Below are 27,297 nucleotides of genomic sequence, written 5' to 3' on the forward strand. Positions count from 1 at the left end.
TTAAGAATATATGGTGTGGGAGGCAAGTTGTTAGAAGCAGTGAAAAGTTTTTATCGAGGATGTAAGGCATGTGTACGTGTAGGAAGAGAGGAAAGTGATTGGTTCTCAGTGAATGTAGGTTTGCGGCAGGGGTGTGTGATGTCTCCATGGTTGTTTAATTTGTTTATGGATGCGGTTGTTAGGGAGGTGAATGCAAGAGTTTTGGAAAGAGGGCCAAGTATGAAGTCTGTTGTGGATGAGAGAGCTTGGGAAGTGAGTCAGTCGTTCGCTGATGATACAGCGCTGGTGGCTGATTCATGTGAGAAACTGCAGAAGCTGGTGACTGAGTTTGGTAAAGTGTGTGAAAGAAGAAAGTTAAGAGTAAGTGTGAATAAGAGCAAGGTTATTAGGTAAAGTAGGGTTGAGGGTCAAGTCAATTGGGAGGTAAGTTTGAATGGAGAAAAACTGGAGGAAGTAAAGTGTTTTAGATATCTGGGAGTGGATCTGGCAGCGGATGGAACCATGGAAGCGGAAGTGGATCATAGGGTGGGGGAGGGGGCGAAAATTCTGGGAGCCTTGAAGAATGTGTGGAAGTCGAGAGCATTATCTCGGAAAGCAAAAATGGGTATGTTTGAAGGAATAGTGGTTCCAACAATGTTGTATGGTTGCGAGGCGTGGGCTATGGATAGAGTTGTGCGCAGGAGGATGGATGTGCTGGAAATGAGATGTTTGAGGACAATGTGTGGTGTGAGGTGGTTTGATCGAGAAAGTAACGTAAGGGTAAAAGAGATGTGTGGAAATAAAAAGAGCGTGGTTGAGAGAGCAGAAGAGGGTGTTTTGAAATGGTTTGGGCACATGGAGAGAATGAGTGAGGAAAGATTGACCAAGAGGATATATGTGTCGGAGGTGGAGGGAACGAGGAGAAGTGGGAGACCAAATTGGAGGTGGAAAGATGGAGTGAAAAAGATTTTGTGTGATCGGGGCCTGAACATGCAGGAGGGTGAAAGGAGGGCTAGGAATAGAGTGAATTGGATCGATGTGGTATACCGGGGTTGACGTGCTGTCAGTGGGTTGAATCAGGGCATGTGAAGAGTCTGGGGTAAACCATGTAAAGCTGTGTAGGTATGTATATTTGCGTGTGTGGACGTATGTATATACATGTGCATGGGGGTGGGTTGGGCCATTTCTTTCGTCTGTTTCCTTGCGCTACCTCGCAAACGCGGGAGACATCGGCAAAAAAAAAAAAAAAAAAAAAAAAAAAATATATATATATATATATATATATATATATATATATATATATATATATATATATATATATAATATATATATATATATATATATATATATATATATATATATATATATATATATATATATATATATTTTTTTTTTCTTTCAAACTATTCGCCATTTCCCGCATTAGCGAGGTAGCATCAAGAACAGAGGACCGGGCCTTTGAGGGAATACCCTCACCTGGCCCAATTCTCTGTTCCTTCTTTTGAAAAAAAAAAAAAAAGAAAAAGAGAGGGGAGGATTTCCAGCCCCCCGCTCCCTCCCCTTTTAGTCGCCTTCTACGACACGCAGGGAATACGTGGGAAGTATTCTTAATCCCCTATCCCCAGGGATATATATATATATATATATATATATATATATATATATATATATATATATATATATATATATATATATACATATATAGTGATGGGTGTTTTGAATGCAAAGGTGAGTAATGTGGCAGTTGAGGGAATAATTGGTATACATCGGGTGTTCAGTGTTGTAAATGGAAATGGTGAAGAGCTTGTAAATTTATGTGCTGAAAAAGGGCTGGTGATTGGGAATACCTGGTTTAAAAAGCGAGATATACATAAGTATACGTATGTAAGTAGGAGAGATGGCCAGAGAGCGTTATTGGATTACATGTTAATTGACAGGCGCGCGAAAGAGAGACTTTTGGATGTTAATGTGCTGAGAGGTGCAACTGGAGGGATGTCTGATCATTATCTTGTGGAGGCGAAGGTGAAGATTTGTATGGGTTTCAGAAAAGAAGAGTGAATGTTGGGGTGAAGAGGGTGGTGAGAGTAAGTGAGCTTGGGAAGGAGACTTGTGTGAGGAAGTACCAGGAGAGACTGAGTACAGAATGGAAAAAGGTGAGAACAATGGAAGTAAGGGGAGTGGGGGAGGAATGGAATGTATTTAGGGAATCAGTGATGGATTGCGCAAAAGATGCTTGTGGCATGAGAAGCGTGGGAGGTGGGTTGATTAGAAAGGGTAGTGAGTAGTGGGATGAAGAAGTAAGATGATTAGTGAAAGAGAAGAGAGAGGCATTTGGACGACTTTTGCAGGGGAAAAAAAAAGGTATTGAGTGGGAGATATATAAAAGAAAGAGACAGGAGGTCAAGAGAAAGGTGCAAGAGGCGAAAAAGAGGGCAAATGAGAGTTGGGGTGAGAAAGTATCATTAAATTTTAGGGACAATAAAAAGATGTTCTGGAAGGAGGTAAATAAAGTGCGTAAGACAAGGGAGCAAATGGGAACTTCAGTGAAGGCGCTAATGGGGAGGTGATAACAAGTAGTGGTGATGTGAGAAGGAGATGGAGTGAGTATTTTGAAGGTTTGTTGAATGTGTTTGATGATAGACTGGCAGATATAGGGTGTTTTGGTCGAGGTGGTATGCAAAGTGAGAGGGTTAGGGAAACTGATTTGGTAAACAGAGAAGAGGTAGTAAAAGCTTTGCGGAAGATGAAAGCCGGCAAGTCAGCAGGTTTGGATGGTATTGCAGTGGAATTTATTAAAAAAGGGATGACTGTATTGGTGACTGGTTGGTAAGGTTATTTAATGTATGTATGATTCATGGTGAGGTGCCTGAGGATTGGCGGAATGCGTGCATAGTGCCATTGTACAAAGGAAAAGGAGATAAGAGTGAGTGCTCAAATTACAGAGGTATAAGTTTGTTGAGTATTCCTGGTAAATTACATGGGAGGGTATTGATTGAGAGGGTGAAGGCATGTACAGAGCATCAGATTGGGGAAGAGCAGTGTGGTTTCAGAAGTGGTAGAGGATGTGTGGATCAGGTGTTTGCTTTGAAGAATGTATGTGAGAAATACTTAGAAAAGCAAATGGATTTGTATGTAGCATTTATGGATCTGGAGAAGGCATATGATAAGAGTTTATAGAGATGCTCCGTGGAAGGTGTTAAGAATATATGGTGTGGGAGGCAAGTTGTTAGAAGCAGTGAAAAGTTTTTATCGAGGATGTAAGGCATGTGTACGTGTAGGAAGAGAGGAAAGTGACTGGTTCTCAGTGAATGTAGGTTTGCGGCAGGGGTGTGTGATGTCTCCATGGTTGTTTAATTTGTTTATGGATGGGGTTGTTAGGGAGGTGAGTGCAAGAGTTTTGGAAAGAGGGGCAAATATGAAGTCTGTTGTGGATGAGAGAGCTTGGGAAGTGAGTCAGTTGTTGTTCGCTGATGATACAGCGCTGGTGGCTGATTCATGTGAGAAACTGCAGAAGCTGGTGACTGAGTTTGGTAAAGTGTGTGAAAGAAGAAAGTTAAGAGTAAATGTGAATAAGAGCAAGGTTATTAGGTACAGTAAGGTTGAGGGTCAAGTCAATTGGGAGGTAAGTTTGAATGGAGAAAAACTGGAGGAAGTAAAGTGTTTTAGATATCTGGGAGTGGATCTGGCAGCGGATGGAACCATGGAAGCGGAAGTGGATCATAGGGTGGGGGAGGGGGCGAAAATCCTGGGAGCCTTGAAGAATGTGTGGAAGTCGAGAACATTATCTCGGAAAGCAAAAATGGGTATGTTTGAAGGAATAGTGGTTCCAACAATGTTGTATGGTTGCGAGGCGTGGGCTATGGATAGAGTTGTGCGCAGGAGGATGGATGTGCTGGAAATGAGATGTTTGAGGACAATGTGTGGTGTGAGGTGGTTTGATCGAGTAAGTAACGTGAGGGTAAGAGAGATGTGTGGAAATAAAAAGAGCGTAGTTGAGAGAGCAGAAGAGGGTGTTTTGAAATGATTTGGGCACATGGAGAGAATGAGTGAGGAAAGATTGACCAAGAGGATATATGTGTCGGAGGTGGAGGGAACGAGGAGAAGTGGGAGACCAAATTGGAGGTGGAAAGATGGAGTGAAAAAGATTTTGTGTGATCGGGGCCTGAACATGCAGGAGGGTGAAAGGAGGGCAAGGAATAGAGTGAATTGGATCGATGTGGTATACCGGGGTTGACGTGCTGTCAGTGGGTTGAATCAGGGCATGTGAAGCGTCTGGGGTAAACCATAGAAAGCTGTGTAGGTATGTATATTTGCGTGTGTGGACGTATGTATATACATGTGTATGGAGGTGGGTTGGGCCATTTCTTTCGTCTGTTTCCTTGCGCTACCTCGCAAACGCTGGAGACAGCGACAAAGCAAGAAAAAAAAAAAAAAAAAAAATATATATATATATATATATATATATATATATATATATATATATATATATATATATATATATATATATATATATATTTACTTATTTATTTTGCTTTGTCGCTGTCTTCCGCGTTTGCGAGGTAGCGCAAGGAAACAGACGAAAGAAATGGCCCAACCCCACACACATGCACACACACACACGTCCACACACGCAAATATACATACCTATACATCTCGCTGTACCCATATATATATACACACACAGACATATACATATACACACATAACATACAAAGCTCCAACAGCCAGGATCGAACCTGGGACCCCTTGTGCGCGTTCATATACACTTTATTCGTATTCATATAACTCCGCGTTGTACAGTCAGGTTCGGTAAAACGCTATCAGCTGGCTATGTGTTCTGTTCGGAAACAACCGATAGACCCCGTTGCTCACCATTGTGAGACGAAGGGTATTCGAGTACTTAGTATTTCGAATAGTTGTTTCCTATTATACAGTCCCTTAGTCTAGCGGTTAGCATGCCTGCCTATTGCACAAGGGGTCCCAGGTTCGATCCTGGCTGTTGGAGCTTTGTATGTTCTATGAAGGTGCGCGTTCATATACACTTTATTCGTATTCATATAACTCCGCGTTGTACAGTCAGGTTCGGTAAACCGCTATCAGCTGGCTATGTGTTCTGTTCGGAAACAACCGATAGACCCCGTTGCTCACCATTGTGAGACGAAGGGTAGAGTACTTAGTATTTCGAATAGTTGTTTCCTATTATACAGTCCCTTAGCCTAGCGGTTAGCATGCCTGCCTCTTGCACAAGGGGTCCCAGGTTCGATCCTGGCAGTTGGAGCTTTGTATGTTCTATGAAGGTGCGCGTTCATATACACTTTATTCGTATATACACACATGTACATAATTCATACTGTCTGCCTTTATTTATTCCCATCGCCACCTCGCCACACATGGAATAACATCCCCTCCCCCTCATGTGTTCGAGGTAGCGCTAGGAAAAGACAACAACGGCCCCATTCGTTCACACTCAGTCTCTAGCTGTCATGTAATAATGCCCGAAACCACAGCTCCCTTTCAACATCCAGGCCCCACACAACTTTCCATGGTTTACCCCAGACACTTCACATGCCCTGACTCAATCCACTGACAGCACGTCGACCCCGGTATACCACATCGATCCAATTCACTCTATTCCTTGCCCGCCTTTCACCCTCCTGCATGTTCAGGCCCCGATCACTCAAAATCTTTTTCACTCCATCTTTCCACCTCCAATTTGGTCTCCCTCTTCTCCTCGTTCCCTCCACCTCCGACACATATATCCTCTTGGACAATCTTTCCTCACTCATTCTCTCCATGTGACCAAACCATTTCAAAACACCCTCTTCTGCTCTCTCAACCACGCTCTTTTTATTTCCACACATCTCTCTTACCCTTACATTACTTACTCGATCAAACTACCTCACACCACACATTGTCCTCAAACATCTCATTTCCAGCACATCCACCGTCCTGCGCACAACTCTATCCATAGCCCACGCCTCGCAACCATACAACATCGTTGGAACCACTATTCCTTCAAACATACCCATTTTTGCTTTCCAAGATAATGTTCTCGACTTCCAAACATTCTTCAAGGCTCCCAGGATTTTCGCCCCCTCCCCCACCCTACGATTCACTTCCGCTTCCATGGTTCCATCCGCTGCCAGATCCACTCCCAGATATCTAAAACACTTTACTTCGTCCAGTTTGTCTCCCAGTTGACTTGACCCTCAACCCTACTGTACCTAATAACCTTGCTCTTATTCACATTTACTCTTAACTTTCTTCTTTCACACACTTTACCAAACTCAGTCACCAGCTTCTGCAGTTTCTCACATGAATCAGCCACCAGCGCTGTATCATCAGCGAACAACAACTGACTCACTTCCCAAGCTCTCTCATCCCCAACAGACTGCATACTTGCCCCTCTTTCCAAAACTCTTGCATTCACCTCCCTAACAACCGCATCCATAAACAAATTAAACAACCATGGAGACATCCCACACCCCTGCCGCAAACCTACTTTCACTGAGAACCAATCACTTTCCTCTCTTCCTACACGTACACATGCCTTACATCCTCGATAAAAACTTTTCACTGCTTCCAACAACTTGCCTCCCACACCATATATTCTTAGTACCTTCCACAGAGCATCTCTATCAACTCTATCATATGCCTTCTCCAGATCCATAAATGCTACATAGAAATCCATTTGCTTTTCTAAGTATTTCTCACATACATTCTTCAAAGCAAACACCTGATCCACACATCCTCTACCACTTCTGAAACCACACTGCTCTTCCCCAGTCTGATGCTCTGTACATGCCTTCACCCTCTCAATCAATACCCTCCCATATAATTTACCAGGAATACTCAACAAACTTATACCTCTGTAATTTGAGCACTCACTCTTATCCCCTTTGCTTTTGTACAATGGCACTATGCAAGCATTCCGCCAATCCTCAGGCATCTCACCATGAATCATACATACAGTAAAAAACCTTACCAACCAGTTAACAATACAGTCACCCACTTTTTTAATAAATTCCACTGCAATACCATCCAAACCTGCTGACTTGCCGGCTTTCATCTTTCGTAAAGCTTTTACTACCTCTTATCTGTTTACCAAGTCATTTTCCCTAACCCTCTCACTTTGCACACCACCTCGACCAAAACACCCTATATCTGCCACTCTATCATCAAACACATTCAACAAACCTTCAAAATACTCACTCCATCTCCTTCTCACATCACCACTACTTGTTATCACCTCCCCATTAGCCCCCTTCACTGAAGTTCCCATTTGTTCCCTTGTCTTACGCACTTTATTTACCTCCTTGCAGAATATCTTTTTATTCTCCCTAAAATTTAATGATACTCTCTCACCCCAACTCTCATTTGCCCTCTTTTTCACCTCCTGCACCTTTCTCGTGACCTCCTGCCTCTTTTTTTTTTATACATCTCCCACTCATTTGCATTTTTTCCCTGCAAAAATCGTCCAAATGCCTCTCTCTTCTCTTTCACTAATAATCTTACTTCTTTATCCCACCTTTCTAATCAACCCACCTCCCACGCTTCTCATGCCACAAGCATCTTTTGCGCAAGCCATCCCATTCCTCCCCCACTCCCCTTACCTCCTTTGTTCTCACCTTTTTCCATTCTGTACTCAGTCTCTCCTGGTACTTCCTCACACAAGTCTCCTTCCCAAGCTCACTTACTCTCACCACCCTCTTCGCCCCATCATTCTCTCTTCTTTTCTGAAAACCCATACAAATCTTCAACTTCGCCTCCACAAGATAATGATCAGACATCCCTCCAGTTGCACCTCTCAGCACATTAACATCCAAAAGTCTCTCAATATATATATATATATATATATATATATATATATATATATATATATATATATATATATATATATATATATATATATATATTCTTTGTCGCTGTCTCCCGCGTTTGCGAGGTAGCGCAAGGAAACAGATGAAAGAAATGGCCCAACCCACCCCCATACACATGTATATACATACGTCCACACACGCAAATATACATACCTACACAGCTTTCCATGGTTTACCCCAGACGCTTCACATGCCCTGATTCAATCCACTGACAGCACGTCAACCCAGGTATACCACATCGATCCAATTCACTCTATTCCTTGCCCTCCTTTCACCCTCCTGCATGTTCAGGCCCCGATCACACAAAATCTTTTTCACTCCATCTTTCCACCTAAAATTTGGTCTCCCACTTCTCCTCGTTCCCTCCACCTCCGACACATATATCCTCTTGGTCAATCTTTCCTCACTCATTCTCTCCATGTGCCCAAACCATTTCAAAACACCCTCTTCTGCTCTCTCAACCACGCTCTTTTTATTTCCACACATCTCTCTTAATCTTAAGTTACTTACTCGATCAAACCACCTCACACCACACACTGTCCTCAAACATCTCATTTCCAGCACATCCATCCTCCTCCGCACAACTCTATCCATAGCCCACGCCTTGCAACCATACAACATTGTTGGAACCACTATTCCTTCAAACATACCCATTTTTGCTTTCCGAGATAATGTTCTCGACTTCCACACATTCTTCAAGGCTCCCAGGATTTTCGCCCCCTCCCCCACCCTATGATCCACTTCCGCTTCCATGGTTCCATCCGCTGCCAGATCCACTCCCTGATATCTAAAACACTTTGCTTCCTCCAGTTTTTCTCCATTCAAACTTACCTCCCAATTGACTTGACCCTCAACCCTACTGTACCTAATAACCTTGCTCTTATTCACATTTACTCTTAACTTTCTTCTTTCACACACTTTACCAAACTCAGTCACCAGCTTCTGCAGTTTCTCACATGAATCAGCCACCAGCGCTGTATCATCAGCGAACAACTGACTCACTTCCCAAGCTCTCTCATCCCCAACAGACTTCATACTTGCCCCTCTTTCCAAAACTCTTGCATTTACCTCCCTAACAACCCCATCCATAAACAAATTAAACAACCATGGAGACATCACACATCCCTGCCGCAAACCTACATTCACTGAGAACCAATCACTTTCCTCTCTTCCTACACGTACACATGCCTTACATCCTCGATAAAAACTTTTCACTGCCTCTAACAACTTGCCTCCCACACCATATATTCTTAATACCTTCCACAGAGCATCTCTATCAACTCTATCATATGCCTTCTCCAGATCCATAAATGCTACATACATATCCATTTGCTTTTCTAAGTATTTCTCATATACATTCTTCAAAGCAAACTCCTGATCCACACATCCTCTACCACTTCTGAAACCACACTGCTCTTCCCCAATCTGATGCTCTGTATACGCCTTCACCCTCTCAATCAATACCCTCCCATATAATTTACCAGGAATACTCAACAAACTTATACCTCTGTAATTTGAGCACTCACTCTTATCCCCTTTGCCTTTGTACAATGGCACTATGCACGCATTCCACCAATCCTCAGGCACCTCACCATGAGTCATACATACATTAAATAACCTTACCAACCAGTCAATAATACAGTCACCCACTTTTTTAATAAATTCCACTGCAATACCATCCAAACCTGCTGCCTTGCCGGCTTTCATCTTCCGCAAAGCTTTTACTACCTCTTCTCTGTTTACCAAATCATTCTCCCTAACCCTCTCACTTTGCACACCACCTCAACCAAAACACCCTCTCTCTGCCACTCTATCATGAAACACATTCAACAAACCTTCAAAATACTCACTCCATCTCCTTCTCACATCACCACTACTTGTTATCACCTCCCCATTTGCGCCCTTCACTGAAGTTCCCATTTGCTCCCTTGTCTTACGCACTTTATTTACCTCCTTCCAGAACATCTTTTTATTCTCCCTAAAATTTAATGATACTCTCTCACCCCAACTCTCATTTGCCCTCTTTTTCACCTCTTGCACCTTTCTCTTGACCTCCTGTCTCTTTCTTTTATACATCTCCCACTCAACTGCATTTTTTCCCTGCAAAAATTGTCCAAATGCCTCTCTTCTCTTTCACTAATAATCTTACTTCTTCATCCCACCACTCACTACCCTTTCTAATCAACCCACCTCCCACTCTTCTCATGCCACAAGCATCTTTTGCGCAATCCATCACTGATTCCCTAAATACGTCCCATTCCTCCCCCACTCCCCTTACTTCCATTGTTCTCACGTTTTTCCATTCTGTACTCAGTCTCTCCTGGTACTTCCTAACACAAGTCTCCTTCCCAAGCTCACTTACTCTCACCACCCTCTTCACCCCAACATTCACTCTTCTTTTCTGAAAACCCATACAAATCTTCACCTTAGCCTCCACAAGATAATGATCAGACATCCCTCCAGTTGCACCTCTCAGCACATTAACATCCACAAGTCTCTCTTTCGCGGGCCTGTCAATTAACACGTAATCCAATAACGCTCTCTCGCCATCTCTCCTACTTACATACGTATACTTATGTATATCTCGCTTTTTAAACTAGTCTGATCGAGTAAGTAACGTAAGGGTAAGAGAGATGTGTGGAAATAAAAAGAGCGTGGTTGAGAGAGCAGAAGAGGGTGTTTTGAAATGGTTTGGGCACATGGAGAGAATGAGTGAGGAAAGATTGACCAAGAGGATATATGTGTCGGAGGTGGAGGGAACGAGGAGAAGAGGGAGACCAAATTGGAGGTGGAAAGATGGAGTGAAAAGGATTTTGTGTGATCGGGGCCTGAACATGCAGGAGGGTGAAAGGAGGGCAAGGAATAGAGTGAATTGGAGCGATGTGGTATACAGGGGTTGACGTGCTGTCAGTGGATTGAATCAAGGCATGTGAAGCGTCCGGGGTAAACCATGGAAAGCTGTGTAGGTATGTATATTTGCGTGTGTGGACGTGTGTATGTACATGTGTATGGGGGGGGGTTGGGCCATTTCTTTCGTCTGTTTCCTTGCGCTACCTCGCAACCGCGGGAGACAGCGACGAGGTATAAAAAAAAAAAAAAAAAAAAAAATATATATATATATATATATATATATATATATATATATATATATATATATATATATATATATATGAAATGGAGTAGCTCTTATCACTGTGATATGAAAGGGGTTGGCTGCTTCACCTAATGACAAAATACAAAATCAATGTGTATCTATATCTTTAATACTAAAATATGTATCATTATTGTGCTCGGAAAATTTTTGTATGCCGTAGCCCATAGATTACCTTGGCTATCGAAGGGAATGACAGGTATTTCATCTCATGACATAAATACATATACATTTAATATACGAATGATTATCTCATATACTATAATATAGATTATCATTGTGTTGATAATTTTTGTTCGCCGTATCCCATAAGTATTTAGGCTATTATCGTTTAAGATAATTTTTGTACGCCGTGTCCCAGAAAATAATTATTTAGGCTATTAAATAGGGGTGTGTAGTTCACTTCATTACATAAATATACAAACATACGATTATGTCTTAAATGTATATATCATTACTGTTCATTTAGATAATTTTTGGATACCGTAGCCGATATATTCAATAATCCACCCTATCAAAATGGGTATAGCAACTTCACCTCATGACAAATTCATATAAAATCAACCTACTATCGATCTATCTGAAATTCTATTCTACAAATTATCATTGCGTTAAGAAGATAATTTTTGTACACCGTAACCCATAAAAAATTATTTACACCCGTATCCTCCTATTTCTTTGTTTACGTATTAATTACTGTAAACAAAGAACGTCGACCCAGCTGATCACGGACGCCGACTCAGCTGCTCACCAGGAAGCCACCATTTCCGGTATGTGTCGACTTAAGTTCTCTTTTTGGGGTTAATTCGTCACTGGCTGAAGTTAGAGAGACTATAGAAGCATGTATTTGGAAGGGAGTTGAATTATTAGTGATATAAAAAGTAGAGACGACTACCGGAAATGTTTATTTGTGTCACAGAGGACAGTCGCCTTTCGGGATGAGTTGCCACGGAGGTTAGAATGTACAGGAAGGAATCCAGGTCGATGTTTATCCCAAAAAAGATTTCATATGTAGGGTGGGACACCACATAGGGAGGTTTATGCCTGAGGGAGCATGCGCCAGCGTCATGGCTGGGTTGAGAGTGTTAAGGGTGACGTTTGTCCTGACAGGCTTGAGGTTAAGGTAAGGTGACGTTTGTTGGATAGGCCTGAGGGTGAGATAAGGGCGACGTTTGCCCTGACAGGATAGAGAGTGATAAGGGTGACGTTTGCCCTGACAAGGTTAAGGGTGAGGTAAGAGTGATTTATCGGATAGGTTCGTGGGTAAGGAAAGGGCGACGTTTCTCTTGACAGGATTAGGGGTGAGGTTACCTTGACAGGCTTGAGGGTTAGATAAGGGCAACGGTTGTCCTGATAGGCTTTAAGTTGAAATAAGGGCTGCATTTGCCCTGACAGCTTTGAGGGTGAAGTTTGTCCTGACGGAATTCTGGGTGAGTTATGGGTAGCGTTTGTTCTGACAGGACTGAGGGTGAGGTAAGGGTGACGTTTGTCCAGACAGGATTCAGGGTGAGGAAAGGGCGACTTTTGTTCCAACAGGCTTGATGGTGAGTACTGGTCTGGGTTGCTTCGACAGTGGTACGTGTTCTCGAGAATTTGGAGGATTATGATGATTTGAGGGAAATATGGAGTACAAAAGGGGCAAAATAAAGAAAATATAATAGCCTTATTTTCAGTATTAATAGGAAAAAAGGGAATGTTATGGCGTCCGAAGGTCTACCATTTTAGCTCCAAATCATTATCACCTTTGAATACTGAGTGGTTTTGTTTTGCAATGGAGTTTAGTGTTTATAGAGAATATAATACCGATGTGGGGATAACTTAAATCACTAAATTTTATTAAACTGTTTTGAATAAGGCAACAATGGTTATGTATATCAGGGAAAAAGTGGGGCTTGTTCTTATTGAATTAGGCAAGACACTCTTTTAAAACATCACTAGAACCAGTGAAAACTCACTCAGCAGTTGAAAAGATAGGAGAAACATGAATATTAAATATGTAGGTCACATAGCTGCTTGCTTTGTGATCTCATTGTTGATATGGCATGTTAGTGGTGCTCGATCATGGATGCTACTGGTACAGTATACCATGACTTAATGTTATAAAGTTAAGATAAATCTTGAATGCTGGTGGGGTTAGATGAGGTTTATAACACTCCTCTTGATTCTTAATAAGGTATGTTACCTACATGTACTTTAAAGATACAATTTCCATTATATAATACTGTAATCTTATTCATTTTTGTTCATTAAGATATAATGCTCCAAATTGTGTTCTGCAATGGTTATTTTATTCTCTGAACACTAACATTGCACACAAGAATCAATACTGGACCTAATAGCCATGCAAGGCTTTCGCGTTGTCCTAAGTTTATTGACAGTATTTACATCCTCCAACAGAATGCAATCAGAGTGGCTAAAGAAAGATGACCAGTGTTTTGTTAGTATAAGATATTAATTATCCAATAGGGAAAGAAAATGAGGTTTTAATAGTTTCTACTCATTTCTATGAGTGAATCACTTTTAACTTACAATTTCTCCCTACTGTTACATATTTCATCAAATAAGTTGTAATATTACCAATTTACCCTTGCGTCAAATGGTTAAACACATAAATGCAGCTTAGATACAGGAATACAAAGAAATATAGCATATTGTGAGATGGGTTGAAACGGTTGAAAGCATGGGGGTAAGCTGAAACATAGTGAGAACAACCTTTTGCATTTTTATAATGCTTATTCAAAAGACAAGCTCTTCTACTGTACAGGCCTTGCAGTGTTTTAAAGTAAGTAAGATCAATACAAGAAAAAAATCGAGAGCGTTAAGGTTGATAAAAGCATCAGTAAATTTTCATGGCTCAGATTTTTTCTCGCACAAAGTTATCTGTAGAGCTATATGTCTGTTTTTGTATGTGTAATATTTGGAATAGATGTACTTTAAAGTAAAATAAGCAAACTTAAGACATTAACATCTTGCCAAGGTGTTTTGCTCAACTGGACTTCATTTTAACCAACCCTACACCAAAAGGAGGTTGGGAGTGAACTGAGACACTTTGGTATATTTTTGCTGTCTTTGATGTTAGCTATTAACATAGTCAGTACACCTGGTCTTTATGTGATGATATTAATGGCAGTGTTCAAGTGTCTCATTTGATTTTTGGACCAATAACTTCAAGTGGTACAGTGCTACTCATCAGTGAAGGAACAGATGAGGCTTTTGATGACCTCAAAAAGTAATTGAAGTTACAGGCTAACTTAAGCATGTGTTACTTACTCCTGTGCTAACTGTGTGTTCTGAGCATAGAATGAAGTAGGAAGCTATTATTATTACCAATATAACTTGTTATCATCTGTAACTTACTTCTGTCATAAAGCTCTAAAACATATGTCATCAACCAGAGCTACCATTGTGTCAGTTGCTCTTGTGTTCTGAGTCTAGAACAAAGTTATTATTAGTTCTATTACAGGTGTATTTCAGTGGCCCCACTGCAGTCCTCCTGTATTCCTGTAAATGAGCTGTATTTTGGTGTTTAGGGATACCATCAAAATTAGTAATGGATTTCAAATGGTTTTCTTCAACAATGGTCTTGTAATGTTTAGAGAATAAAACAAGAATCGTTGATGCTATTTGGGGTATCATTGTGTAGTATGGGAGGGTTATGAATATCAAGGAAAATGTGGAGTTAATCACAGTGAAGTATGTGAAACACTTGTAAAATAAAAATAGACAGAACCTATGACAAATCACCTTACCTTGATGTCTGTTAATGTATCCATTTACCCTTTCTTTAAAACCAGCTTTGGATAATGAGCAGTGTCCGTGATGCTTGTATGGTGTCTAGAGAATACCATAATAGTTGCAGAACTTAACTCAAAGTATTACATCTTGCTGAGAAACTTCAGATTTGACCATAATAAAGGGCTATGTATCTGGGAAAGTTTAAGGTTAATATAAAAGTAGGTAAAACACTTGTAGAAATAAACAGAAATTATGAAAACTTCACCTAAACTCCCCTAATAGGTAAGATACAACTGAAATACAGAACATTGAATTTATCTAGAGCAAGGGATTGCATGGAATAGAGAAACAGAAATGTTTAGTGGAGGCATGACTGACCACTTGGTGTGTTTGTTTGTTGCATTTGGTTGGCAGCAGTTGCAATGCTCAATTATGAGTGTAACCTATGTATTTTGAAAAGAATATTGAACACTAAGCTCAGTCTCAATTGCTAGTTAGGTCAAGAAATGTTTTCAAGTGTTTTCTTGAGTTTTTATATGTTTTATTAACACCACATGTCTCCCGATGTTTATAACCCTCATCTCTGTTACATTATCTCATACTATAGAATAAACTGCAATGCTTTGAATCATGCTCTGCAGCTCATAATGTATCTCCTAAACACTACACTAGTCTTACATAACAATCACTCAGTATTCAAAATTAGTTTTGATGAGCGGGCAAAAAGACAGATTACGTAGTCAAAAATAGTAGTTACTTTCACGATGAAGCACTGCTGTCACTGCCTGTGATTATCAACTGACATCTGGCAGACTGATGTTGGCATAGGAAAGAAAGAACTCTATCTCTGTATCCCCAGCATGTTGAAGAAGGTGACTTAATGGGGTGTGAGAAGGGGACTGGAAACCCCTTCTTTTGGATTTCACATTCTAAAAGATGAAATAGAAGGAGGAGGCAAGTGGAAGTGCTCATCCCCCCTGAAGGCTCAGGCTGAATATTCAATGTATGTATGGATCATGGTGAAGTGCCTGAGGATTGGCAGAATGCATGCATAGTGCCATTGTACAAAGGTAAAGGGGATAAAGATGAGTGCTCAAATTACAAAGGCATATAAGTTTGTTGAGTATTCCTGGGAAATCATATGGGAGGGTATTGGTTGAGAGGATGAAAGCATGTACAGAGCATCAGATTGGGGAAGAGCAGTGTAGTTTCAGAAGTGGAAGAGGATGTGTGGATCAGGTGTTTGCTTTGAAGAATGTATGTGAGAAATACTTTGAAAAACAGATGAAAGAAAAGTAGATGGATTTGTATGTAGCATTTATGGATCTGGAGAAGGCATTTGATAGACTAGATAGAGATGCTTTGTGGAAGGTCTTAAGGGTATATGATGTGGGAGGTGAGTTGCCAGAAGCGGTGAAAATTTTGTACCAAGGATATAAGGCATGTGTACGAGGAGGAAGAGAGGAAAGTGATTGGTTCCCATTGAATGTCGGTTTGCGGCAGGGGTGTGTGATGTCTCCACGGTTGTTTAATTTGTTTATGGATGGGGTTGTTAAGGATGTGAATACAAGAGTTTTGGAGAGAGGGGTAAGTGTGCAGTCTGTCGTGGATGAGAGGGCTTGGGAAGTTGAGTCAATTGTTGTACGCTGATGATACAGCACTTGTGGCTGATTTGTGTGAGAAACTGCAGAAGTTGGTGACTGAGTTTGGTAAAGTGTGTGTGAAAGAAGAAAGTTGAGAGTAAATGTGAATATGAGCAAGGTTACTAGGTTCAGTAGGGTTGAGGGAGAAGTTGATTGGGAGGTAAGTTTAAATGGAGAAAAACTGGAGAAGTGAAGTGTTTTAGATATCTGGGAGTAAAACAATGGAAGCGGAAGTGAGTCACAGGGTAGGGGAGGGGGCAAAGGTTCTGGGAGTGTTGAAGAATGTGTGGAAGGCAAGAACGTTAACTCGGAGAGCAAAAATGGGTATGTTTGAAGGAACAGTGGTTCCAACAATGTTATTTGGTTGTGAGGCATGGGCTATAGATAGGGTTGTGTGGGAGAGGGTGGATGTGTTGGAAATGAAATGTTTGAGGACAATATGTGGTGTGAGGAGGTTTGATCGCGTAAGCAATGAAAGGGTAAGAGAGATGTGTGGTAATAAAAAGTGTGGATGAGAGAGCAGAAGAGGGTGTGTTGAAATGGTTTGGACACATGGAGAGAATAAGTGAGAAAAGATTGACAAAGAGGATATATTTGTCAGAGATGGAGGGAACAAGGAGAAGCAGGAGACCAAATTAGAGGGGTGGAAGGGTGGAATGATGAAGATTTTGAGCGATCGGGGTCTGAACATACAGGAGGGTGAAAGGCATGCAAGGAATAGAGTGAACTGGAAGGATGTGGTATACTGGGGTCGATGTGCTATCAATGGAGGGAACCAGAGCATGTGAAGCGTATGGGGTAAACCATGGAAAGGGAGCTGTAGTTTCGATGCATTACACATGACAGCTAGAGATTGAGTGTGAACAAATGTGGCCTTTTTGTCTTTTCCTGGCACTACCTCGCTGGTGGTGGTGGTGGGGATGCTATTTCATGTGTGGCGAGGTGGCAACAGGAATGGATGAAGGCAGCATGGATGGATGTGAACATATGTATATATGTCTGTGTACGTATATGTATGTATACGTTGAAATATATTTTTTTATTTTTTATTTTTATCATACTTTGTCACAGTCTCCCACATTAGCGAGGTAACGCAAGGAAACAGATGAAAGAATGGCCCAACCCACCCACATACACATGTATATACACACATATACATACATATACATATCTTTCTTTCTTCTTTCATACTATTCGCCATTTCCCGCATTAGCGAGGTAGCGTTAAGAACAGAGGACTGGACCTATCAAGGAATATCCTCACCTGGCCCCCTTCTCTGTTCCTTCTTTTGGAAAATTAAAAAAAAAAATGAGAGGGGAGGATTTCCAGCCCCCCGTTCCCTTCCCTTTTAGTCGCCTTCTACGACACGCAGGGAATACGTGGGAAGTATTCTTTCTCCCCTATCCCCAGGGATAACATATACATATATACACACATATACATACCGATACATTTCAACGTATACATATATATATACACACACAGACATATACATATATATACATGTACATAATTCACACTTGCTGCCTTTACTCATTCCTGTCGCCACTCTGCCACACATGAAATAACAACTTTCTTCCCCGCATGCGCACGAGGTAGCACTAGGAAAAGACAACAAAGGCCACATTCGTTCACACTCAATCTCTACCTGTCATGTATAATGCACCGAAACCACTGCTCCCTCTCCACATCCAGGCGCCACAAAACTTTCCATGGTTTATCCCAGATGCTTCACATGCCCTGGTTCAATCCATTGACAGCACGTTGACCCTGGTATACCACATTGTTCCAATTCACTCTATTCCTTGCACGCCTTTCACCCTCCTGCATGTTCAGGCCCCGATCGCTCAAAATCTTTTTCACTCCATGTTTCCAGCTCAATTTGGTCTCCCACTTCTTGTTCCCTCCACCTTTGATACATATATCCTCCTTGTCAATCTTTCCTCACTCATTCTCTCCATGAGACCAAAACCTTTCAATACACCCTCTACTGCTCTCTCAACCACACTCTTTTTATTACCACACATCTCTCTTACCCTTTCATTACTTACTCGATCAAACCACCTCACACCACATATTGTCCTCAAACATCTCATTTCCTTCACATCCATCCTCCTCCGCACAACTCTGTCTATAGCCCACGCCTCTCAACCATATAACATCATTGGAACCACTATTCCTTCAAGCATACCCATTTTTGCTTTACAAGATAATGTTCTCGCCTTCCACACATTTTTCATCGCTCCCAGAACTTTTGCCCCCTCCCCACCCTGTGACTCACTTCTGCTTCCATGCATCCATGTGCTGCCAAATCCACTCTCAGATATCTAAAACACTTCACTTCCTCCAGTTTTTCTCCATTCAAACTTACCTCCCAATTGACTTGTCCCTCAATCCTACTGTACCTAATAACTTTGCTCTTATTCACATTTACTCTCAGCTTTCTTCTTTCACACTCTTTACCAAACTCAGTCACTAGCTTCTGCAGTTTCTCACCCAAATCAGCCACCAGCGCTGTATCATCAGCGAACAACAACTAAGTCACTTCCCAAGCCCTCTCATCCACAACAGACTGCATACTTGCCCCTCTCTCCAAAACTCTTGCATTCACCTCCCTAACAACCCCATCCATAAACAAATTTAACAACCATGGAGACATCCTCGATAAAAACTGTTCACTGTTTCTAGCAACTTTCCTCCCACACCATATATTCTTAATACCTTCCACAGAGCATCTATATCAACTCTATCATATGCTTTCTCCAGATCCATAAATGCTACATACAGATCCATTTGCTTTTCAAAGTATTTCTCACATACATGCTTCAGAGCAAACACCTGATCTACACATCCTCTACCACTTCTGAAACCACACTGCTCTTCCCCAATCTGATGCTCTGTACATGCTTTCACCCTCTCAATCAATACCCTCCCATATAATTTCCCAGGAATACTCAACAAACTTATACCTCTGTAATTTGAGCAATCATCTTTATCCCCTTTGCCTTTGTACAATGGCACTATGCATGCATTCGGCCAATCCTCAGGCTCCTCACCATGAGTCATACATACATTAAATATCCTTACCAACCAACCAGTCAACAACACAGTCACCCCCTTTTGTAATAAATTCCATTGCAATACCATCCAATCCCGCTGCCTTGCCGGCTTTCATCTTCTGCAAAGCTTTCACTACCTCTTCTGTGTTTACCAAATTATTCTCCCTAACCTACTCACTTCGCACACCACCTCAACCAAAACACCCTATATCTACCACTCTATCATCAAACACATTCAACAAACCTTCAAAATACTCACTCCATCTCCTTCTCACATCACCACTACTTGTTATTACCTCCCCATTAGCCCCTTTCACTTCCATTTGTTCTCTTGTCTTATGGACTTTATTTACCTCCTTCCAAAACATCCTTTCATTCTCCCTAAAATTTAATGATATTCACTCCAACTCTCATTTGCCCTCTTTTTCACCTATTGCACCTTTCTCTTGACCTCCCGCCTCTTTCTTTTATGCACCTCCTAATCATTTGCACTATTTCCCTGCAAAAGTCTTCCAAATACCTCTCTCTTCTCTTTCTCAAATAATCTTACTCCTTCATCCCACCACTCACTACCCTTTCTAATCTGCCCACCTCCCACCCTTCTCATGCCACAAGCATCTTTTGTGCATGCCATCACTGCTTCCCTAATTACATCCCATTCCTTCCCCACTCCCCTTATGTCCTTTGTTCTCACCCTTTTCCACTCAGCACTCAGTCTCTCCTGGTACTTCCTCACACAAGTCTCCTTCCCAAGCTCACTTGCTCTCATCACTCTCTTCACCCCAACATTCTCTCTTCTTTTCTGAAAACCTCTACAAATCTTCACCTTCGCCTCCACAAGATAATGATCAGACATCCCTCCAATTGCACCTCTCAGTACATGAACATCCAGAAGTCTCTCTTTCACACACCTATCAGTCAACACATAATCCAGTAATGCTCTCTGGCCATCTCTCCTACTTACATATGTATGCTTATGTTTATCTCTCTCTTTAAACCAGGTATTCTCAGTCACCCAATCCCAATGTATATGTATGTATATATGCATGTAGGTGTTTTGTATATACATGTATATGTGGGTGGGTTGGGTCATTCCTCATCTGTTTCCTTATGCTACCTCAGTGATGCGGGAGATGGCGATTAAGTATAATAAAGAATATATATATATATATATATATATATATATTTCCCATTGTATGGTTGCGAAGCGTGGGCTATGGATAGAGTTGTGCGCAGGAGGATGGATGTGCTGGAAATGAGATGTTTGAGGACAATATGTGGTGTGAGGTGGTTTGATCGAGTAAGTAACGTAAGGGTAAGAGAGATGTGTGGAAATAAAAAGAGCGTGGTTGAGAGAGCAGAGGAGGGTGTTTTGAAGTGGTTTGGGCACATGGAGAGAATGAGTGAGGAAAGATTGACCAAGAGGATATATGTGTCGGAGGTGGAGGGAACGAGGAGAAGAGGGAGACCAAACTGGAGGTGGAAAGATGGAGTGAAAAAGATTTTGTGTGATCGGGGCCTGAACATGCAGGAGGGTGAAAGGAGGGCAAGGAATAGAGTGAATTGGAGCGATGTGGTATACCGGGATTGACGTGCTGTCAGTGGATTGAATCAAGGCATGTGAAGCGTCTGGGGTAAACCATGGAAAGCTGTGTAGGTATTTATATTTGCGTGTGTGGACGTATGTATATACATGTGTATGGGGGGGGGTTGGGCCATTTCTTTTGTCTGTTTCCTTGCGCTACCTCGCAAACGCGGGAGACAGCGACAAAGTATAATAAAAAAAAAATATATATATATATATATATATATATATATATGTGTGTGTGTGTCACGTGGGGAGTGCTCATCCTCCTCGAAGGCTCAGACTGGGGTGTCTTAATGTGTGTGGATGTAACTAAGATGTGAAAAAAGGAGAGATAGGTAGTATGTTTGAGGAAAGGAACCTGGATGTTTTGGCTCTGAGTGAAACGAAGCTCAAGGGTAAAGGGGAGTTTTGGCTCTGAGTGAAACGAAGCTCAAGGGTAAAGGGGAAGAGTGGTTTGGGAATGTCTTGGGAGTAAAGTCAGGGGTTAGTGAGAGGATAAGAGCAAGGGAAGGAGTAGCAGTACTCCTGAAACAGGAGTTGTGGGAGTATGTGATAGAATGTAAGAAAGTAAATTCTCGATTAATATGGGTAAAACTGAAAGTTGATGGAGAGAGATGGGTATTTATTGGTGCATATGCACCTGGGCATGAGAAGAAAGATCATGAGAGGCAAGTGTTTTGGGAGCAGCTGAATGAGTGTGTTAGTGGTTTTGATGCACGAGACCAGATTATAGTGATGGGTGATTTGAATGCAAAGGTGAGTAATGTGGCAGTTGAGGGAATAATTGGTATACATGGGGTGTTCAGTGTTGTAAATGGAAATGGTGAAGAGCTTGTAGATTTATGTGCTGAAAAAGGACTGGTGATTGGGAATACCTGGTTTAAAAAGCGAGATATACATAAGTATACGTATATAAGTAGGAGAGATGGCCAGAGAGCGTTATTGGATTACATGTTAATTGACAGGCGTGCGAAAGAGAGACTTTTGGATGTTAATGTGCTGAGAGGTGCAACTGGAGGGATGTCTGATCATTATCTTGTGGAGGCTAAGGTGAAGATTTGTATGGGTTTTCAGAAAAGAAGAGTGAATGTTGGGGTGAAGAGGGTGGTGAGAGTAAGTGAGCTTGGGAAGTAGACTTGTGTGAGGAAGTACCAGGAGAGACTGAGTACAGAATGGAAAAAGGTGAGAACAATGGAAGTAAGGGGAGTGGGGGAGGAATGGGATGTATTTAGGGAATCAGTGATGGATTGCGCAAAAGATGCTTGTGGCATGAGAAGAGTGGGAGGTGGGTTGATTAGAAAGGGTAGTGAGTGGTGGGATGAAGAAGTAAGATTATTAGTGAAAGAGAAGAGAGAGGCATTTGGATGATTTTTGCAGGGAAAAAATGCAACTGAGTGGGAGATGTATAAAAGAAAGAGACAGGAGGTCAAGAGAAAGGTGCAAGAGGTGAAAAAGAGGGCAAATGAGAGTTGGGGTGAGAGAGTATCATTAAATTTAAGGGAGAATAAAAAGATGTTCTGAAAGGAGGTAAATAAAGTGCGTAAGACAAGGGAGCAAATGGGAACTTCAGTGAAGGGCGCAAATGGAGAGGTGATAACAAGTAGTGGGGATGTGAGAAGGAGATGGAGTGAGTATTTTGAAGGTTTGTTGAATGTGTTTGATGATAGAGTGGCAGATATAGGGTGTTTTGGTCGAGGTGGTGTGCAAAGTGAGAGGGTTAGGGAAAATGATTTGGTAAACAGAGAAGAGGTAGTAAAAGCTTTGCGGAAGATGAAAGCCGGCAAGGCAGCAGGTTTGGATGGTATTGCAGTGGAATTTATTAAAAAAGGGGGTGACAGTATTATTGACTGGTTGGTAAGGTTATTTAATGTATGTATGACTCATGGTGAGGTGCCTGAGGATTGGCGGAATGCGTGCATAGTGCCATTGTACAAAGGCAAAGGGGATAAGAGTGAGTGCTCAAATTACAGAGGTATAAGTTTGTTGAGTATTCCTGGTAAATTATATGGGAGGGTATTGATTGAGAGGGTGAAGGCATGTACAGAGCATCAGATTGGGGAAGAGCAGTGTGGTTTCAGAAGTGGTAGAGGATGTGTGGATCAGGTGTTTGCTTTGAAGAATGTATGTGAGAAATACTTAGAAAAGCAAATGGATTTGTATGTAGCATTTATGGATCTGGAGAAGGCATATGATAGAGTTGATAGAGATGCTCTGTGGAAGGTATTAAGAATATATGGTGTGGGAGGCAAGTTGTTAGAAGCAGTGAAAAGTTTTTATCGAGGATGTAAGGCATGTGTACGTGTAGGAAGAGAGGAAAGTGATTGGTTCTCAGTGAATGTAGGTTTGTGGCAGGGGTGTGTGATGTCTCCATGGTTGTTTAATTTGTTTATGGATGGGGTTGTTAGGGAGGTGAATGTAAGAGTTTTGGAAAGAGGGGCAAGTATGAAGTCTGTTGGGGATGAGAGAGCTTGGGAAGTGTCAGTTGTTGTTCCCTGATGATACAGCGCTGGTGGCTGATTCATGTGAGAAACTGCAGAAGCTGGTGACTGAGTTTGGTAAAGTGTGTGAAAGAAGAAAGTTAAGAGTAAATGTGAATAAGAGCAAGGTCATTAGATACAGTAGGGTTGAGGGTCATGTCAATTGGGAGGTAAGTTTGAATGGAGAAAAACTGGAGGAAGTAAAGTGTTTTACATATCTGGGAGTGGATCTGGCAGCGGATGGAACCATGGAAGCGGAAGTGGATCATAGGGTGGGGAAGGGGGCGAAAATCCTGGGAGCCTTGAAGAATGTGTGGAAGGTGAGAACATTATCTCGGAAAGCAAAAATGGGTATGTTTGAAGGAATAGTGGTTCCAACAATGTTGTATGGTTGCGAGGCGTGGGCTATGGATAGAGTTGTGCGCAGGAGGATGGATGTGCTGGAAATGAGATGTTTGAGGACAATGTGTGGTGTGAGGTGGTTTGATCAAGTAAGTAACGTAAGGGTAAGAGAGATGTGTGGAAATAAAAAGAGCGTGGTTGAGAGAGCAGAAGAGGGTGTTTTGAAATGGTTTGGGAACATGGAGAGAATGAGTGAGGAAAGATTGACCAAGAGGATATATGTGTCGGAGGTGGAGGGAACGCGGAGAGGTGGGAGACCAAATTGGAGGTGGAAAGATGGAGTGAAAAAGATTTTGTGTGATCAGGGCCTGAACATACAGGAGGGTGAAAGGAGGGCAAGGAATAGAGTGAATTGGATCGATGTGGTATACCGGGGTTGACGTGCTGTCAGTGGATTGAATCAGGGCATGTGAAGCGTCTGGGGTAAACCATGGAAAGCTGTGTAGGTATGTATATTTGCGTGTGTGGACGTATGTATATACATGTGTATGGGGGTGGGTTGGGCCATTTCTTTCGTCTGTTTCCTTGCGCTACCTTGCAAACGCGGGAGACAGCGACAAAGCAAAAAAAAAAAAAATATGTGTGTGTGTGTGTGTGTATCTTTTGTAGGAAGAAATTTAATGTGCCCTTATAAAAAGTAGAAAAGTTCTGAAGTAGGTGAAAACCTAGAAATTATTTATTTAGGGGTTTATATGCATGAATAGCACTATAAGGATGGTGTCAATGTGTGCTTTTGCAGTATATGATAAAGCAGCTGTCCTCAGCATCCTGATACTGATTACTACATGAATGGTAAAGGAGTCGTGTTCAGCACACTGTAAAGTAACACATGTAATTATGCTGGGAATGTTTTTATACATGGTGAAATTACTATATTCCTGACAATCCTGACCATGCAGTTTTTCCAGTTTCGTCAGTTAATTCCGATATGTCATGTATTCCTCAGTGGTTGTTAGTTTGCATAGTGACATATTGTAGGGATGCATTCTAAAGACAACTCCCTCATTTCAGGTAATGAATGAGGTTGGATCTCAAGAGCAGAGAAGAAACTGAACAATGTCTAATGGAGAGGAAATGTTTCCAGATGAGACATGTAGGGAATTCTCTTCACAGGAGAATGAACTCCAGAACCATAAACTTTTGCACAATGATCAGGAAAAGACTGGTAGCACTGAAAGTGGAACAATGTTTTCACACACACAAAATCTTCAGAGAGATGCAGAAAATTTAAGCCAAGTAAAAAAATTCTCATGTGATCAATGTGGGAAACTGTTTATGCATAAAGGTCATGTTAAACGACATTCGATTGTGCACAGTGGTGTGAAAAAGTTTGGATGTAATGAATGTGGGAAACTGTTTCATCATAACGATGGTCTCAAGACACATTTGCTTGGGCATAGTGATGTGAAAAAGTTTGTGTGTGATGAATGTGGGAAATTGTTTTTGAAGAAAGGTTATCTTAAGAAACATTTGCTTGTGCATAGTGGTGTGAGAAGGTTTGGGTGTAATATATGTGGGAAACTTTTTGTGCAGAAAGGTGATCTTCATAGACATTCTTCTGTTCACAGTGGTGTGAAAAAATTTAAGTGTGAAGAATGTGGTAAATTGTTTGTGCGGAAAAGTCAGCTTAATGAACATCTGTCTGTTCACAGCGATGCAAAAAAGTTTGAATGTGATGAATGTGGGAAACTGTTTGTGCGGAAAGGTAGTCTTCAGCGACATTTACTTGTGCATAGTTGTGTGAAAAAATTTGGATGTGATGAATGTGGGAAACTATTTTTCCTAAAAAGTCACCTTAAAGAACATTTGTTGATACACAGTGGTGTGAGAAATTTCAAGTGCACTGAATGTGGGAAATTGTTCTTGCGGAAAACTAATCTTCAAAAACACATGTTTGTGCATGGTGGTGTGAAAAAGTTTGGATGCAATGAATGTGGAAAACTGTTTTTGCAGAAAAGTAACCTTCAGCAACATTTGCTTGTGCATGGTGGTGTAAAAAAGTTTGGATGTGATCAATGTGGGAAACTATTTTTGCGGAAAACTCAACTTCGACAACATCTACCTGTGCATGGTAGTGTGTAAAAGTTTGAATGCAATCAGCATTGGAAACTTTTCAAATAAGTGTAATGTAGTGAGACATTTGTTTGTGTATGCTGATGTGAAAATGTTGGGATGTGATCTCTAATTTATTTGTAGTATTTACTTGTTTATCTCATACTTCATCTGAAGCTCCCTTGTTGCTATACAGCATTCCCATTAGTGTCAGTACTGGAGCTTTCCATTTATCTCATATTTCACCCGAAGCACCCTTGTCTCTCGTACAGAGTTCCCATTAGTGTAAGTACTGGAGCTTTCTAGAATAATCAGTGTTCAGGCTACTCCTGAAATATTATCATCACCATTCTAGACCAGTGTTTCTCAACCAGATTTGCCCGAAATTCCATGCTTCTGGGTCTTTGTTCCCTGCAATATCCTATTATCCTCACAGGTATGGACAAAGAGAGGCATGAAGATATATTTTTGCCTATAACTATCACAGGGATAGACACAAAAAAAAGTCTGGAATTTGAGTCATCTGATGCTGCTTTTGCATATATGTTCATATGGGGTTTAGTCTTGCTCTAGTGCAAAAATATTTTATCTCAGTGCACGTGACCCCCTGGAAACTTCCTCATGACTCCAAGAAGGGTAGCAACCTGCCATTTGAGAAACACTTCTAGACACTGTATTATGAATGTAAGAATCTATTGTGGAAAGGTGAACCAGTGAACCTAACAAAAAATTTTCTTGTGCAAAGTATGAGGAGAAATAAGTCATGATGAATGTGGTTGTGTTAACAGTAGGATATCTCCAGAAATATTTACTTGTGCAAAGTGATATTACGAAAGGTTGTAACTAACAAACTGCTATTTTGCTCAACATTCATTCCCAGAAATATTTACTTCTGTATAGCAGCATGTTGTAATGTGCTACATGTGGGGATTTAGGTAATTACAATCTAGTTTTTGGAAAATATGTTAAGGAAGCAAACTTCTAAAATGTTTCCTCAATATAAAATTTGGCATAGGACAAAGTACAATGAAACAGCTGATATACATGAACAAATCAACTACTGTTGAATACCACTACAAATAAAAGCTTTTCCACAAATGTTTTTCTGTTTTGTGCATTATACAACATATAAAAAACATTTACATATTTGTACATTCAAAGTAAAACTTATCATAAGGGACTTAACAAATAATGCAAATTTTGGTTAAGTAGGTTCATTAAGGGTTACTTTTGTTATTGATAAAGCTTGTTCACTGGAATGTTAGGGTGGGATTTACAAGGCAAGAATTTCTTTTGAGGAAATACCAGATGTTTGCACAAATAATCTCCTC

The 27,297-nt window shown here is 41.1% G+C and overlaps 2 protein-coding genes across 4 annotated transcripts in view; one reads left to right on the forward strand and one right to left on the reverse strand.

Annotated features, from left to right (window-relative positions):
- LOC139745709 (uncharacterized) overlaps window positions 1-27,297 on the reverse strand; it is a 509,563-nt gene that overhangs the window by 463,695 nt on the left and 18,571 nt on the right. The window lies entirely within an intron of this gene.
- LOC139767562 (uncharacterized) lies at window positions 11,690-27,064 on the forward strand. Of its 2 annotated transcripts, none has more exons than XM_071696989.1 (2): window positions 11,690-11,780; window positions 24,926-27,064. In XM_071696989.1, exon 2 carries the CDS (start codon window positions 24,971-24,973, stop codon window positions 25,994-25,996), a length of 1,026 nt encoding a protein of 341 aa, XP_071553090.1. In that variant the 5' UTR covers window positions 11,690-11,780; window positions 24,926-24,970; the 3' UTR covers window positions 25,997-27,064. The 2 variants fall into 2 exon arrangements, with proteins under 2 accessions (XP_071553090.1, XP_071553091.1); XM_071696990.1 differs by lacking the exon at window positions 11,690-11,780 and adding an exon at window positions 12,036-12,133.

This window comes from Panulirus ornatus, chromosome 62 (assembly GCF_036320965.1).
Source record: "Panulirus ornatus isolate Po-2019 chromosome 62, ASM3632096v1, whole genome shotgun sequence".
NCBI lineage: Eukaryota > Metazoa > Arthropoda > Malacostraca > Decapoda > Palinuridae > Panulirus > Panulirus ornatus.